This window comes from Glycine soja, chromosome 5 (genome assembly GCF_004193775.1).
Source record: "Glycine soja cultivar W05 chromosome 5, ASM419377v2, whole genome shotgun sequence".
In the NCBI taxonomy this organism is placed as follows: Eukaryota; Viridiplantae; Streptophyta; class Magnoliopsida; order Fabales; family Fabaceae; genus Glycine; species Glycine soja.
The window spans coordinates 1,903,709-1,918,740 of NC_041006.1; the positions used below are offsets into that span (position 1 = coordinate 1,903,709).

The 15,032-nt window shown below is 32.3% G+C and overlaps 3 protein-coding genes across 3 annotated transcripts; all 3 read right to left on the reverse strand.

Annotated features, from left to right (window-relative positions):
- Nucleotides 1-873: 873 nt before the first annotated feature.
- Nucleotides 874-4,409, reverse strand: LOC114411810 (transmembrane protein adipocyte-associated 1 homolog). Its single transcript, XM_028375513.1, has 6 exons — nt 4,121-4,409; nt 3,529-3,720; nt 1,744-1,906; nt 1,558-1,660; nt 1,374-1,455; nt 874-1,297 (listed from the first exon to the last, which is right to left on the reverse strand). The coding sequence occupies exons 1-6, from the start codon at nt 4,349-4,351 to the stop codon at nt 1,220-1,222; spliced, it is 849 nt and encodes a 282-aa protein (XP_028231314.1). The 5' UTR covers nt 4,352-4,409; the 3' UTR covers nt 874-1,219.
- A 1,345-nt stretch (nt 4,410-5,754) lies between these two features.
- On the reverse strand, nt 5,755-9,485 carry LOC114411811 (flavonoid 3'-monooxygenase-like). The gene is made up of 3 exons (XM_028375514.1): nt 8,928-9,485; nt 6,748-7,188; nt 5,755-6,545 (listed from the first exon to the last, which is right to left on the reverse strand). The coding sequence occupies exons 1-3, from the start codon at nt 9,375-9,377 to the stop codon at nt 5,895-5,897; spliced, it is 1,542 nt and encodes a 513-aa protein (XP_028231315.1). The 5' UTR covers nt 9,378-9,485; the 3' UTR covers nt 5,755-5,894.
- A 2,436-nt stretch (nt 9,486-11,921) lies between these two features.
- LOC114411812 (flavonoid 3'-monooxygenase-like) lies at nt 11,922-14,356 on the reverse strand. Its single transcript, XM_028375516.1, has 3 exons — nt 13,754-14,356; nt 12,913-13,353; nt 11,922-12,752 (listed from the first exon to the last, which is right to left on the reverse strand). The coding sequence occupies exons 1-3, from the start codon at nt 14,195-14,197 to the stop codon at nt 12,099-12,101; spliced, it is 1,539 nt and encodes a 512-aa protein (XP_028231317.1). The 5' UTR covers nt 14,198-14,356; the 3' UTR covers nt 11,922-12,098.
- Nucleotides 14,357-15,032: the final 676 nt, after the last annotated feature.

Here is a 15,032-nt window from a genome sequence, read left to right on the forward strand (position 1 = left end):
GTAGAAAGCGAAAAACTAACATAAAGCCATATAATATAGCTGGGGCCTGTAACTAGAAGGATAATTGAAAGTTAGCTACTTCTTTATATATAATCTCATTTTGGTCTTAAAAATTTATTTAATTAATAATATTATTACTAATGTAATATAAATATTTATTTTTATTATACTATTATATAGATAAACAAGTTAGTCTAATAGGCATTTTTGTTAGCCTAGGCCTAATCTATTTAAATAAACATATTTTTTTAAAAGCTTAAGTCCAAGACAATCAACACAGATCTGGATTAGGTTTTATCAGTGAAGGAGATCTATGATTACCAAAATTAAATTAAACTTTGACCCCCCAAAAGCTACTATTAAGCTAACTTTGACCCACCGAAAAGCTATTAATCCAACATCAATATGACACACCTTTATGCAAATTGTATATTTAGTTTTTGTTAGTATAACTTTTAAAATAAACAGTGTTCAGCTATCTGAAACATAATCCTTGGAGTATGCTTTTATTGATATGATATATACTGTTTAAAAATATTTCAAACAAAGAAAAAAGTTTGGACACACTAGTAGAATAGTCTTGTTAAAAAAAATAGTTCTGGAATGCAACAAGTTTAAAAAGACTGCGAAACTCAACCTAGAGCAAGTTCACATTCTTTATGAAAGATTCATTTATTAGAAAGAAAAGAAGAAGAATAAAAGTAAAAAAAGAACTCTCCGACAGATCCCTTCATTGCAAACCAACATTCTCCAAAACCCAAGGCCACGCATTGCAAGTGTTGTCCATTGGGAGGTGCATATTACAAAATACAAAATGCAGAGGCCAATATATGTTTATCATGCGGGTCTTGAATATGGAGATGATGAACAAGATTTTCCAAAACTATGAATTTTCAATATGGTGTTTAGAATTGCAAAATACAGTTGCTGATGACAATTTGAGGCACTACTTATTCTTCAGAAAGATATCTTAATGCTGTGTGGATTTTGGAGCTTTTTTTCTTGGTTAGTAAGTATGTCCTTGGTTAATAAAAATATGATCAATTTCAAAAGCACTATTCCTATAGCTGCATTTCACATGCAGCTAGGGTCATACAAATCCAACATATCATTGAGATGTTGACGGAGCAGAGTTCAACTTGATTTAGTTAGAAAGTCTAATATTTACAGTGCACAGACACAAAAAGCCGGTCAGTTCCATGTATAATTTTTTGAGGAATTATTCCCAGTCAGCATCAAAGAATCCGGCATCTTTCATCTCGGAGTAATATGCGTTGTCCAAAAGGAAATCCTCCTCCTGCAGCACATAATATAATGTTCATGCACGTATTCTAAAAACCAGAAAGAAACAGTAATATCAAAAGAGTTCTTACCTGGAAAAAATCTGCAAGAAAAGTTACGTAAAGAAATGGAAGATACAAAGAGTGATAACAAAGCACAGTGAGATCATACAACCTGCAAATGAGAAGGATTATATGTCATTCATGCTGAAGATATGGAGATGATAATTGAGTACCTTTTCTAAGTTCTAATTGCAAAGAAGGTATATAAGATTACCAATTGCCAAGTCCAGCGTCAATTGCTGCTAGTCCACAAGCAAACAGGGTAATCACACTGAAGACAAACATTACAGCAACATAGTTGTGGAAAGATGGCCTTGCTGCAAAGATGAAAGAAAATTTAAAGTCAGAATATGAATCCATTTAGAACACAACTGCCAACAGAATTAGAAGTGACACTCACGAGGCAGCTTCTCTCTCCATTTGGAGAAATTTGCAAATAAAATGAAGCCATATGCTGCAGCAAGCAATAATTTATGTATTATCCACAAACTCCACTTGATCGTATGAGTACTTCTAACATTGTGATTGAACAATGGGACCCCAACTCCAAAAACATATATTGCCTGATAAGGAAATGCTTAATTAGCAAAAGGCGAGCCAAGCAATCGTGCATAAAAGGTGATGCCAATTAAAAGCAATTTAAAAGAGTAATTAACATCTAAAGAACATAAACATTGTGGCACTGTGCCTTATATGCAATGAGAAATAGCCATGAAAAGAAAACCATTTCAAGTTGAACAGAAAAGGAAAAATTGAAATTCATATTGAAAAGAAAAGAAAAATTACAAATCAAGGATAAGTTGTCCTCAAAAGAAATGAGAGAAAATCAAATTATCACCATTTGCAAATATCCTAAATTAAATGACCAAGTCAAATTATAAAACAAAAAATGTTGTCCCCAACATAACTGCAACAATTTGTCCTAGTTCCTATATGATACATCTCCTAAGGAGGGGAGGAGTGAAATTTCAGTTGCCGTTTAACATATTCAAGCATCAATGAAACAATTCATCGAAGACATTTATGCAGAAATATAACTAGTAATTTATTGTTATAATCCTAGAAATTATATTTCCTCATTTATTAAAATATTTCATGTTTAATCCTCACCGCAATATCTTCTAGACGAACAATTTTGTATGGTGCTAAAACTTTTTCCAGAAGAGTTTCATAACATGATATCCCCCTCTCAATCATGGGTCACAATTTTAGCTAATGCTTTGCAGTGGTCTGAAAAGCTGCTTCCAATAAAATCCATGTAATTAAGAATATCCCATAACCAAAGCATGCGATTGAAGAGTTTCATGTATTAAACCCAGTAGCTATGTAAAGACTAAAGTTAATATGGGAAGTGAAAGAGTACCATAGGTAATTAGGAAATGGGAGTAAAAACTGATGATATAAGCGCATAAAACCATACACACATACTTTTAAGGCTACAAGCCCCACTTCTGAGAAGTATGAAAGATGCCTAATTCTGGCAGGGATGAATACAATAAAAAATTGGGAAGCTTAAAACTTTTTTTGTTTAAGAAAATACCTTTCCCACTTTGTTAGTATCACAAAGATTACATAAAATACAAATGAATTTTTCCATAGAATTATATAGTTGAGTTAAATAATATGACAAAAATAACACAGAAACATTTTGAAGTAAGCTTACAAAAAGGAGGTGGCGATAACTCTACATGGCCTTTGGAATTTTAGATCATGAACATTCACTGCAGAAAGAGATTACATAGAAGTAATCGCCATAAACTTGTGAACACATACTAGAAACATACAATCACTGCCAAAACAAAATCAGTCATCATTTCACAGGCAAAGTTTGTTTAACATCATGTCTGATACTGCATAACTTTCTTAAAGTATTGTGTTTGCGGCACCCATTATTATTCCTTAAAATAAGGTTGCAATCATGGTAGTGATCAATGTTGCTGATATTAACGAATGGTGATTAGCCAGTTGACTACTTTCCTTCTCTGCAAAATTGCCAATACACTGGTTGATGGTTTTCTGAGCTGTTATATATCAAGCAATAGTTGTGTAAGTTAAGACCAACCAAGAAAGAATAAACAAGTTGAGACACCATTTAGTCATAAAAATCCATTGGTATTTTACAAAACAAATAAAAATGCATAGCACATGCGTGTATATAACTAATATGAATGAAAATCAGTCTCACCTTAAGAAGGGTGTCCACAAAGACAATAATTCCTGTTGCAAGGAAAGAGTGTGCTAGAGCTTCCATGCCATTCATGTAGTTATCCTTCAGCAAGAAAGCCATCAAGCTTATCTCTAGACACAACATACCAGATGCTGTAAATAATGACAGGAGATTCCATGCAACCTCCTTTCCAGGAGAGCACTGCCATGCCTGCTTAAGTAAAACAAGAAAACACAATTGAAAGGTTAAGAAGCAAATTCACAATCCTACTGCCAATTGAATGGAAATAAACTTAAGTGATTATCAAAATTGTGATGAAATTGAAGCATAGCTCCACAATTCACAATTCAATATATATCTGCTCAAAAGTGAAGTCAATGTTGAAACTTTTCTTGCATCCCTATGATCTCATATGCGTATTACTCAAACCCCACCTCTACTGGCACAGTTTTGTAGCATCTTCCGAAGCAATGGCCAAAAAATAAATTAAAGAATAACCAACTTCCCCGCTATTTTCCCTCCATTTTCTAAAATCAATATTGAAGCATAAGAGAAAAGTCAGAAAACAATAGACATAAAAAGGGAAGATGTGATGTGTGAAGTGATGCACCTGAAGAAAAGACCATGCGAGGTTCAACAGCGTGACGAGCCAGAGGAGGGCAAAATAGGAAACGACAACATAGGAGCCTCGACGACAGAGGCTGTTGAGGTTCTTCTTGGCGTGCACCGCAAGATACAGAACGAACAAAACCGACGAAACGACAAGGGAGATGCCGTACCCGTCGCACTTCAGATCGCTGCCAGTTGACGACAGAGCTTGGTCTTCGATGCTCGTTGACATGGCTGCAGGGGCTAAAGGTCGTAACCGTGGCAAAGTGAGAGTTTTATTTTCAACGACATCGTGGAATTATCTAAGTGATCCTACTAAATATTCGAATTCGGATTACTAAACAAAAATGGTCAAAAATTAAAAATATTTTTTTATCAAGTAATAAAGTCAAAAGAAAAAATTATTAAAAAAATAAATACAAAATTTAGATATTTATCAACAATAAAAAATTTGATAGAATTTTTTGAAAAAAATTATTAAAAAAATGATCTTCTCTTTCACCTATATTTAGTCTATATCCAAGCATATTTCTCTCCTTTCATCACATAATCTTTATTATTGAATAACAGACATATTTTAATCTTGTAAGGTTTTATTATATTTTTTAATTACTGTAAAATAAAAAAAAATGCTTTATTGACAATAAAATACTTTTATTTTGAGTCCTAATATCAAGTTTATGGATTGGTCTCACCTTGTTTATCGTGGTGTATTAAAATTACGTAAATTTGCGTATAGATTAAGCTAAAACAAATCAAAATCTCATTTGGTATAAATACACTTTAAATAATAGGATAAGATTATTAATTATTACTATTATTCGAAGTGGTGGATTAAGGGATGATTAACCTAGTAGATCATATGATATAAAATCATACTCTTGCAGTTGTGCAAAGGACGAGAAAGATTTCCTTCTTCCTCTCTCCATATACCAGCTTCGTTATGTATTAAATATTTGAAATTAAAAAAAAAAGGCTAATTACAAGATAAGAAAATGCATGCGCGTTAAAATATTAGTATTTTATATTTTTCTACTCTAGAAAAATAGAAATATTATTTAAATGTGTTTTCAAATTTGTTACCTTAAATGAAGTGATATTAAATAGATTGGAAAATTGGTATAAAAAGAATAAAGAGATGTCCTTTGTATATTCAAAATAGTTAAAAACAATTTTTTTAAGAAAAAATTCTGTGTTTTGATATTTGAGTTTTTGAATCAAAATTTGAAGTTTGATTCTCAGATGCGACATAAATAAAGTCGCAAAACAATTTTTTTTAATAAGTGAATACACTTTAACAATAGAAATTCTATTTATAAAATGTTTACTCCATTGTTCTTATTCAATATGGGTGGAATGGTTATCCCAATGCCAAAATATTCACTGTGAATCTTTGTATAATTTTTTTTTTAAAACGTAGCAATAACAAAATTCCTAGTGCAAAAGAAATTTCTTTGAATTCCTGACTCAATGATTTTTATTTCAAAAACATTAGTTCATTTTTTTTAACTAATTTAGTATTTTTTTTTATTACAATAAACAACATGGATGTTTGGAAAACTTTAGAAAAAGGATTATAATATTCAATGTTTTATTTGAAATAGTAAAAAAATAGGAATTAAGATAGATAAAATATATGGCTAATTAAAGATAGATATATTTTCATAAAAATGTCTTTCAGGGTCAAAAAGAAAAGAACAATTATAAACTACAATGTTTTTACCAACAAGAGTTGCTGTTAGGATACACATTATTAGAGAAAGCTAAATTCCAAATCACAAAGATGATGATGAATACACATGTTGTGAAAGCCTAGGATGAGGGTGAACAGAAAGAGGCATTGCCTTTTGGAGGGTAATCCCATATGTTTCATCCATGTTGAGTCTTTTTGGGTCAGTCCCGTTCTCCAACTCCCAATCAAATGAGTGAGCCAACGTAGCAATGAGCAGTTGAACTATCTTTAGGCCTAAGCTCATACCAACACATATTCTACGCCCAGCACCAAAAGGTATAAGCTCAAAGTTATTGCCTTTGACGTCAACATCAACCTTCTCATTACCAGGCAAGAACCTTTCAGGTTTGAACTCCAATGGGTCAATCCATTCCTTAGGATCGCGTCCTATGGCCCATACATTAACCAAGAGAGTTGCACCTTTGGGGATGTGATAATTGAATATCTCACAACTATTTTCAGCAAACCGTGGGAGGGAAAGAGGGGTTGGTGGGTGGAGACGTAAAGTTTCCTTCACCACAGCTTGCAAGTAAGGGAGGTGGGGCAAATCTAGTTCAGTCACAAGCCTATCCTGTCCTACAACAACATTCAACTCTTGTTGGACTTGAACCATAATTCTTGAATTCTTGATAAGTTCTGCAATTGCCCACTCTATTGTGCTTGATGATGTGTCTGTCCCAGCTACAAGCATGTTCTACAAAATTAGGTTAATGTATGTAGTTAGTCATCATTGCATTAAATTTACGATTTTATGAGATGATGTGAACAAATTCTTAAATAATAATTAAATTGGTGAGAAGCACAAACATCGTATGTATTGTGTTGTAGAATTAATTCAAATAACTACAAAAGATGTTAAGAGATATAGAGTTGTTGAATCTCAAGAATGTACATACTGCAAGTATTGCTTTGATTTCTGGTTCAACAATTGTATGTCCTTCTTGAGGATCCTTTGTAAGTGACAACAATGCACTCAACAAGCCTTGGTGCTTGTCATTCTCAAAACTCTTGTGTTCCTCAAGAATGGTAGTTAAAAATGCATCAACCTTTTTGTGTAGTTTCTTTGTCTTGGCTTTCACTCCTTGAAGGTCTAACCAGTCTAAAGCAGGAATAAAGTCTCCGATATTGAAAACTCCAAACAATGTCATAAGCTCCCCCACCATAGATTTAAATTCATCCGCCTTAGGATCACAACCACTGCTATCGTCATTGAAAATTCGTCGTCCTATCATTATCCTTGTCAATGCATTGGTGGTGCATACATTCAACAATTGTCTTAAGTTCACTGCTTTAGAACTTGATCTTGCTAATTTACATGTCAATCTTGCTACCTCTTCCTGCATACATGTGTGTTTTAGTTACATTTTTATTATTATTTTCATTTGAAAAAACTAAATAGACTCAATGGAAGCCATTATAAAAAAAAGGTAAAAAATAAAATTAATGGTAAGGATTAAAAAAGGATACCAGAAAAATCGTATGGATCTAAAAAATAATAAATATTTTACAATAACTAAAATCAAACAAAATCATATTTTCACCAACTTAAAACATATATTTAATAACATTAAATAATTTTAAAATTTTAAATATATTTTTAGATTCTCCAAATTGAAATAAGTTAATTTTTTTCTTCAAATTTAAGATTGATCTTTCTCATCCCTATAAATTAAAGATGACTGTTTTAGTCTTTCTACCCAAATATTATTACAAATTTTGGTTGCATGACTAATAATTTACAAGTCGTTTACATGGTAACTTACCTTGATTTTATATTCTTATTATCAAGTATCCTATCATATATATTTTCCTTTCAAGTATTCATTTTAAGAATGTTCGGGTAGTATGATTAAAACAAACTTATCTTTAAAATTTTTACAAGAACTAGAAAAATAATTTTAAATTTAAAAGACCAAAATTAAATTTATCTCAAGTTTAAAAGACTAAAATATATTTAAACATAATCTAAAACCCAATGAAATGTCATGAAAGTATTTTTTTTAAAAAAATATTTTCACTAAGAAACTAATCTGTCATAGTATGTTTAGGTATATAATGTCCTATTAGATTTTCATACAAGCACACACAATGAAATTTCAACTGATTTTTTCCTCACTTCACATGATGTTATAATATATTTAATAACTTCAAATAATCTAAATGCTAATGAAATATCATGAAGATATTTAGAAAACAATATTTTTCACTAAGAAACTGATTTATCAAAGTATGGTAAGGCATAAAAATAGTGTCCTATTACACTTCCACACACACAATGTAATTACAGCTAATCTTTATCTTCCTCCGTTTAACATGATGTCACACACACACACACACAAACAAAATAAGCAGATTAAAAAAAACAATAACGCCTTTAAACATTTCCTCTCTCTCAATAATGTTGAATTAGCGTGTCGTGTTGATCATCAATATTTTCTTTAATTTCGCCTTTAAGTATTTCTATGATAAGAAAATTTCAATTCTTTATTGATGAGATTATTCATTAATTTCACTTATACCAGCAGCCGGTTAAATCAGCGAATGGGAACTTTGAACGTTAGACATTCTATTTTATTTTTTACTAGAACCACTCTATGCTCTATATTTAATATATAATAATATAAAGCCAAAAAAACTAGCTAGTGGGAAAAGTGACAGTGACTTCAATTTAAGTAGCTCACTAACTTCGATCCACTAATATGGGCTTAGAAAGTTCGTATGAAATTTGATTGTTGTTATTGTAAACTTAAAATCTATTATGATCGGTGGTGGGGACTGGGGAATTTAGGCATGTTTGGGAATCTGCGTGAAATGTCGAAAACAAGTTCCAAAACATTAAATTGAGGAGAAAAATATAGTGTCATTCATGTTAAAGAAAATCTTCAGGATAAGATCCAAAATAAAGTTACGAACCGAATTGAATATAGTAAAAGAGATTAGTCTCGAATGATGAATTAAGATTCGAAATTCCGTTTTAGAAGAAGTATTCACACAGTGCCTCAAACGGAATTAAGTCTAAAGGAGGAGACATGGAAAAAAAAATTCCAGAATAAATGTGAAAGAAAATGATGCTTACCTGTCGCAGTTGGCTAAAATCATCCATGGCCTTGGCAGAGAACATGTGAACGGTAGTTAGTTTCCGCAGGAACCGCCACTTTGGGCCGTAGGGAGCAAAAACAAGGTCTTGTTTGTTATAGGCCAAGTATGTGGTCCTGAAGTTCAGTGGCCGGCTACAGAAATTGGCGTCGTGGATCTTCAAGAACTGCTCCGCCACGGAGGCGGAAGCCGCCACCACCACGTCGACAAAGCCCAACCGGAGGTGCATGAGCGGTCCATGAGTCTGAGCCAAGTTTGCCAGGCCTTGGTGTGGCGCAGGGCCCATGTGAGGCAAGTTTCCGACAATGGGCCATGGCCTGGGCCCTGGTGGAAGAGGTAATGAAGAAGAAGGCCTGCTTATGGGCTTCAGAACCCGGTAAATAAGGACCGCTGCTATAATAGTAGCAAAGCCTATAACCCAAGTAGACATGAATATAGCTTATGTGTTTGTTATGACTTATGAGCGTGCTTCATATCGGTATATAGAGAGAGAGAAAGTTGAAAAATATCACTGAAAGCAAAAGGATATCTTGTGTGCAAAACACTCAATATTCAACCCTGGAAATTGGAATATATCCAATAATTGAGTTTTCTATTTGTTTTTCAACTTCCTTATTCTGTAAATCAAGCCATTAACCAACACCCACCGAGTGACGAATCTAAAATTCTAAATAAATAGATTTAAATTATAAAAAATAAAATTAGTGAGTTTAATTATAGAAATATAAATAAAATATAAAAATATAAGATTTTATTTATAAATTTAATAAATTTTAAAAAACGAATAAATACACACCCTCAAAATAATGTAAGTCCACACGGCACCACCCAGCATAGCATACAGCATGCCAGATTAAAGACCCAACTAGTAATTTTTCTTTTTTCGGTGAAAGGATTTCATTGGTTAAGATGTTACAATTTCAATATAAGGTTTTTAATTATCATCGGTACAATATATGGCGATTATCATGATATAAGGGTTCCTTATTATAATGGAAAATCCTATGGTTCAACGACAATTAATACATGAATTTGATATTTTAAAATTAGAACACGTACACTTTCTAATCTTTATCAAAATTAGTTAGTGGCCTTTTCATTCCTATCGCTAATTGTTAAAGGACAATTGAGTTTTGTGTTATTAATTACTCTGAGTCTATGAAGGATAATCAATTAAATCAACCAACAATTTAACACAATGCATCATCTACTAATAGTTTGACATTTTTTTTTGCCCCAACTAATAGTTTGACATTTGATATAGGCAATTATTACTCTACAAAACAAAATGCATTTACCCATAGTCTTACATTGGACATTTGGTAATAGTTTGACATTTGATCCAGGAAAACCAACGCCTGTCGAGCGCATAAGTCTAACTAATAGAGAAATAGTTAAATCTACGTTAATTAAATTTTTAGTCACTTAATTCTTTTAAATTTTAATTTTTAATCCTTTTAAAAAATTTATATAATTTTTAATTATTCGTTAATTTTTTGTTAATTTTTAATCCCTAGTTTATTTTATATTTAGTACTACTTTTGAGCAATAAAAATAAATCTTAAAAGATAAAATTGGACAAAAAGTTTTAAATAAACTAAAAATAATGACGAAAAATTATTGAAAAGCTAAAAGTTATCAAAAATATTTTGAGAGACTACAGGTTGTAATATGAAAAAGTTAAGAGACTAAAAACTTAATTACTGAATAATATTTTTTAAAAATAAGTTTGTGGTAACGTTCATAGATACAAAATAAAAATTGGTGAGAGAGTTTTATATTAATTTTTAGGTTTAAACATCTTTTATCCTTTAAATTTAGGCCATTTTTCTTTTTCTCCTTTAAATTAATTTTTTTAGTTTTCAAATTTTTTAAAAATACTACTTTTGGTCCTTCATTGTATGTTCATTGTTGATGTGGCTAATTAGTAACAACCATGTTAGCAACGTCACTCTAATAAAAATTATGTGAAAATTTGCTTTGAATTTTTTAGCCCCTTAAATTTAAAAGTAATTTTTGTTGTCCTCCAATTTAGAAATAACAAATTTTGATCTTCAAAGTTGTCGTCAATAAACCTGCTAACATGGCTAATTATGTTTCTTTTTTTTTTGTAGTTTTATAAATATAATTTATGACAATGTTAAATCCCTAAATTTTGAGATTTAAAATCATAAATTATATTTTAAAACATTCATTAATTGTTAATTAATCTAGAATTCGAGAGCTTAAAACTGTCATAAATTAAATTTCTAAAATTGTCAAAACAAAACACATGGTTAACAAATTATAGGCCGGTTAACTTCCAGATATCATCGGGGACATACTTTGTTTAGCTTTAAAAATAATTTTAAAATAAGTATTTTTTAAAAAATTATTTTTTAATAAAAAATATGATTTGGTTATTAAAATAAGCAAAAGTTATCCTCTTTTTTAAAGGAGAAGTAGTTAGACAAAACACTAAAAAAAATACTTTTTGTTATTAAAATAAATATTTTTTCATCAAATAAGTTTAACCAAATTACCTTATAATCATTATTGCCTTTACTATCATGTGTCTATTATTTGTGATTCTCACCACATTTCTTCTTAACATATTTAACCTATTCGATTCATATTTGAGGTGCACACTTGGTCTTAGTGAGGATCATTTTCACTAATCTTCTTAGTGTTTGGTCGATCATTGTGGGCTAGCCTATGTCGCGTTGAGATAAAGCTTGAATTACCTTTATCCTCATAGCCTTCTTCTTATCCTTGAGCAATACGAGCATGTGGTTAAGTAATTGCACATGGGGCCATCTATTCTCGGTCATCTAGTTCCCCGCCCATGACTACTCAAAGTTTTATACTCGGCCTTGCAACATGATCGATATCTTACATCATTGTTTTTAGTTTGCACAACCTATTTGCACTAGTCACTTCTAATAAGTGATTGTATTCTTCTTTCATGGTATACATTCGATGCAAAAATACGTTAACAATCGAACTATTTTTCAAAATATTTCATTGATAGTGGGTCTTCTGTTTGGTAGGATCCTTACACTTATCCCAACCTTTCTTTTCAAAACTTAGCAAACTAAAGCATTGGATTTATTTTTTTATTAATTGATGATCCTATTTGGAAACACATTATTATAAAAAGCTAAATTCCAAATCACAAAGATGATGATGATGAATACACATGTTGTGAAAGCCTAGGATGAGGGTGGACAAAAAGAGGCAGTGCCTTTTGGAGGGTAATCCCATATGTTTCATCCATGTTGAGCCTTTTTGGGTCAGCCCCATTCTCCAATTCCCAATCAAATGAGTGGGCTAAGGTAGCAATGAGCAGTTGAACAACCTTTAGGCCTAAGCTCATACCAACACATATTCTACGTCCAGCACCAAAAGGTATAAGCTCGAAGTTATTGCCTTTGACATCAACATCATCCTTCTCACCACCGGGAAAGAACCTTTCAGGCTTGAATTCCAATGGGTCAATCCATTCCTTAGGATCACGTCCTATGGCCCAAACATTAACCAAGAGAGTTGCACCTTTAGGGATGTGATAATTGAATATCTCACAACTATTTTCAGCAAATCGTGGGAGGGAAAGAGGGGTTGGTGGGTGGAGACGTAAAGTTTCCTTCACCACAGCTTGCAAGTAAGGGAGGTGGGGTAAATCTAGTTCAGTCACAAGCCTATCCTGACCCACAACAACATTCAATTCTTGTTGGACTTGGATCATAATTCTTGGGTTCTTTATAAGTTCTGTAATTGCCCACTCTACTGTGCTTGATGATGTATCTGTCCCAGCTGTAAACATATCCTATAAAAAATGATCAATAAAAAATGATCAATATTTGTAGTTATTTGTTCATGAGTTGAATATATACACGGTCATGTGATTGAATTCTTATGTAATCATTAAATTTGTGAGAAGTACAAAAGCATTATGTAGAATTATAGTATCTTGAGAATGTACATACCCCAAGTACTGCTTTGATCTCCGATTCAATAAGTTGATGTTCTCCTTGAGGAGTCTCTTTAAGTGACAAAAATACACTTAACAAGTCTTGATGTTTTTCATTCTTAGAAATCTTGTGTTCTTCAAGAATGGAGGTTAAAAATTTATCAAACCTCTCATACAATTTCTTCGTCTTAGGTTTCACTCCTTGAAGGTCTAGCCAGTCTAAGCAAGGAATGAAGTCACCGATATTGAAAACTCCAGCCAATACCATAAGGTCCACCACCATAGATTTAAACTCATCTGCCCTAGGATCACAATTACTACTATTGTCGCTGAAAATCCGCCGTCCTATCATTATCCTCGCCAATATATTAGTGGTACATACGTTCAATAATTGTCTTAAATTCACCACTTTAGAACTCGATCTTGCTAAATTGCATGTCAATCTTTCTACCTCTTCCTGCACATATATATATGTATGTATTTTAGTTACATATTTATTTTATTGTTCACATCTGAAAAATTAAAATAGACTCAAGTGGATGCATTATTTTTTTTTCTTTTCTAGTCTAGCATATGTATAGTCTACCACTGTTGTTTTATCATATTCACGCTTCACAAATCATGAGGTGTAGTAGACTAGAAGATGACGAGGAAGAATGAAGTCAGTGATTAGAGGAGATGACTTAATTTGAGGTGGAGTAATTAACTAGAGCACGTTACGTTGGTGAAATTTATGGTTTAGGAATAATTGTAAGTCAGTTGGGGGGGGGTGAAGTGTAATTTTGTTACATATCAAATCTCAGTGAAATTCTTGAAGCAAAGATGCAACATAAATATGAATAGAAAATGATGCTCACCTGTCGCAGTTCTCTAAAATCATCCATGGCCTTGGCAGAGAACATGTGAACGGTACTTAGTTTCCGAAGGAACCGCCACCGTGGGCCATAGGGAGCAAAAACGAGGTCTTGTTGGTTATAGGTCAAGTATGTGGTTCTGGAGTTACATGGCCGGCTGCAGAAATTGGCGTCGTGGATCTTCAAGAACTGCTCCGCAACGGAGGCTGAAGACGCGACCACCACGTCCACGAAGCCCAACCGGAGGTGCATGAGCGGCCCATGAGTCTGAGCCAAGGCTGCCAGACCCTGGTGTGGCGCAGGGCCCATGTGGGGCAAGTTTCCCACGATGGGCCATGGCCTAGGACCTGGCGGCAGTGGTAATGAAGGCACAGTTATGAGCTTGAAAAGCCTGTAAATAAGGGTCGCTGCTACAACAGTAGCAAAGGCTATAACCCAAGCAGACATGTATATAGCTTATGGTGTATGCTTTAAATACGTATGATCGTGTGTATATATAGGTTCAAAACGAATATATATGTTATGTTGTGAACCTAATATTGTGCCTTATACAGAAACAGCACAAGTGCACAACCTCCTCATCGGTGTGTATATATATATAGAAAATAAATTTGAAAAGATCAATGAAAGAAAGGAGATCGATGTGCATGCATGTGTGTACTCCGTAGCGCTTACCCATTTCTGTAAATCAAGCCACATTAAAGGCGCGTCTCTGTATCCTCTTCTGCGAAATCCTTCAACGGCAACTTTCTACACCGTTGGATGCATAAAAGTCAACATCATTAGTTTCAAGTATAGGAGGTGGTTATAGAAATTAATGTGAAATAGACGGATATATGATAAGATAATAATAATATTTTTCATGTATATTTTAAGAAAAAATAGATTATGCAATACAAAATAATAATACTATATATTTTTTTAAAAAATAGAGTATAGAATATATGTATTGTTAATGTAAAATAATTTTTCATATAACACTAATGAGTACATGATCCATCATTTTTTTGGTTCATCATGATATTTGTAATGAATAGTCCCAACAATTAATTTTTGTTGAAAATAATAAATTTATATAAGTAAATATTTCTATCTCAATAACATATATTTTATATTCAAAGTTAAGATTCAAACTCTAAATCACTTCATTAATTATTATTGGTATAATTCATCATAATCAATGATTAACCTTGAGACTTACAAATAATAATTATAGCATATTGAAGTAATTTACATTTTTTATAGAATGTTATTAAAAATATAATTCTATACAATTTGTTTT

Coding starts and splice junctions, on each gene's coding strand:
- LOC114411810 (XM_028375513.1), bottom strand. CDS start 4,351: ATGTCAACGAGCATCGAAGACCAAGCTCTGTCGTCAACTGGCAGCGAT. Junction 1,907..3,528: donor TTGTGGACACCCTTCTTAAG/GTGAGACTGATT, acceptor TTTCCTTATCAG/GCAATATATGTTTTTGGAGT. Junction 1,456..1,557: donor GACGCTGGACTTGGCAATTG/GTAATCTTATAT, acceptor TCTCATTTGCAG/GTTGTATGATCTCACTGTGC.
- LOC114411811 (XM_028375514.1), bottom strand. CDS start 9,377: ATGTCTACTTGGGTTATAGGCTTTGCTACTATTATAGCAGCGGTCCTT. Junction 7,189..8,927: donor ATTTTAGCCAACTGCGACAG/GTAAGCATCATT, acceptor ACATGTATGCAG/GAAGAGGTAGCAAGATTGAC. Junction 6,546..6,747: donor AAATCAAAGCAATACTTGCA/GTATGTACATTC, acceptor CTAATTTTGTAG/AACATGCTTGTAGCTGGGAC.
- LOC114411812 (XM_028375516.1), bottom strand. CDS start 14,197: ATGTCTGCTTGGGTTATAGCCTTTGCTACTGTTGTAGCAGCGACCCTT. Junction 13,354..13,753: donor ATTTTAGAGAACTGCGACAG/GTGAGCATCATT, acceptor ATATATGTGCAG/GAAGAGGTAGAAAGATTGAC. Junction 12,753..12,912: donor AGATCAAAGCAGTACTTGGG/GTATGTACATTC, acceptor CATTTTTTATAG/GATATGTTTACAGCTGGGAC.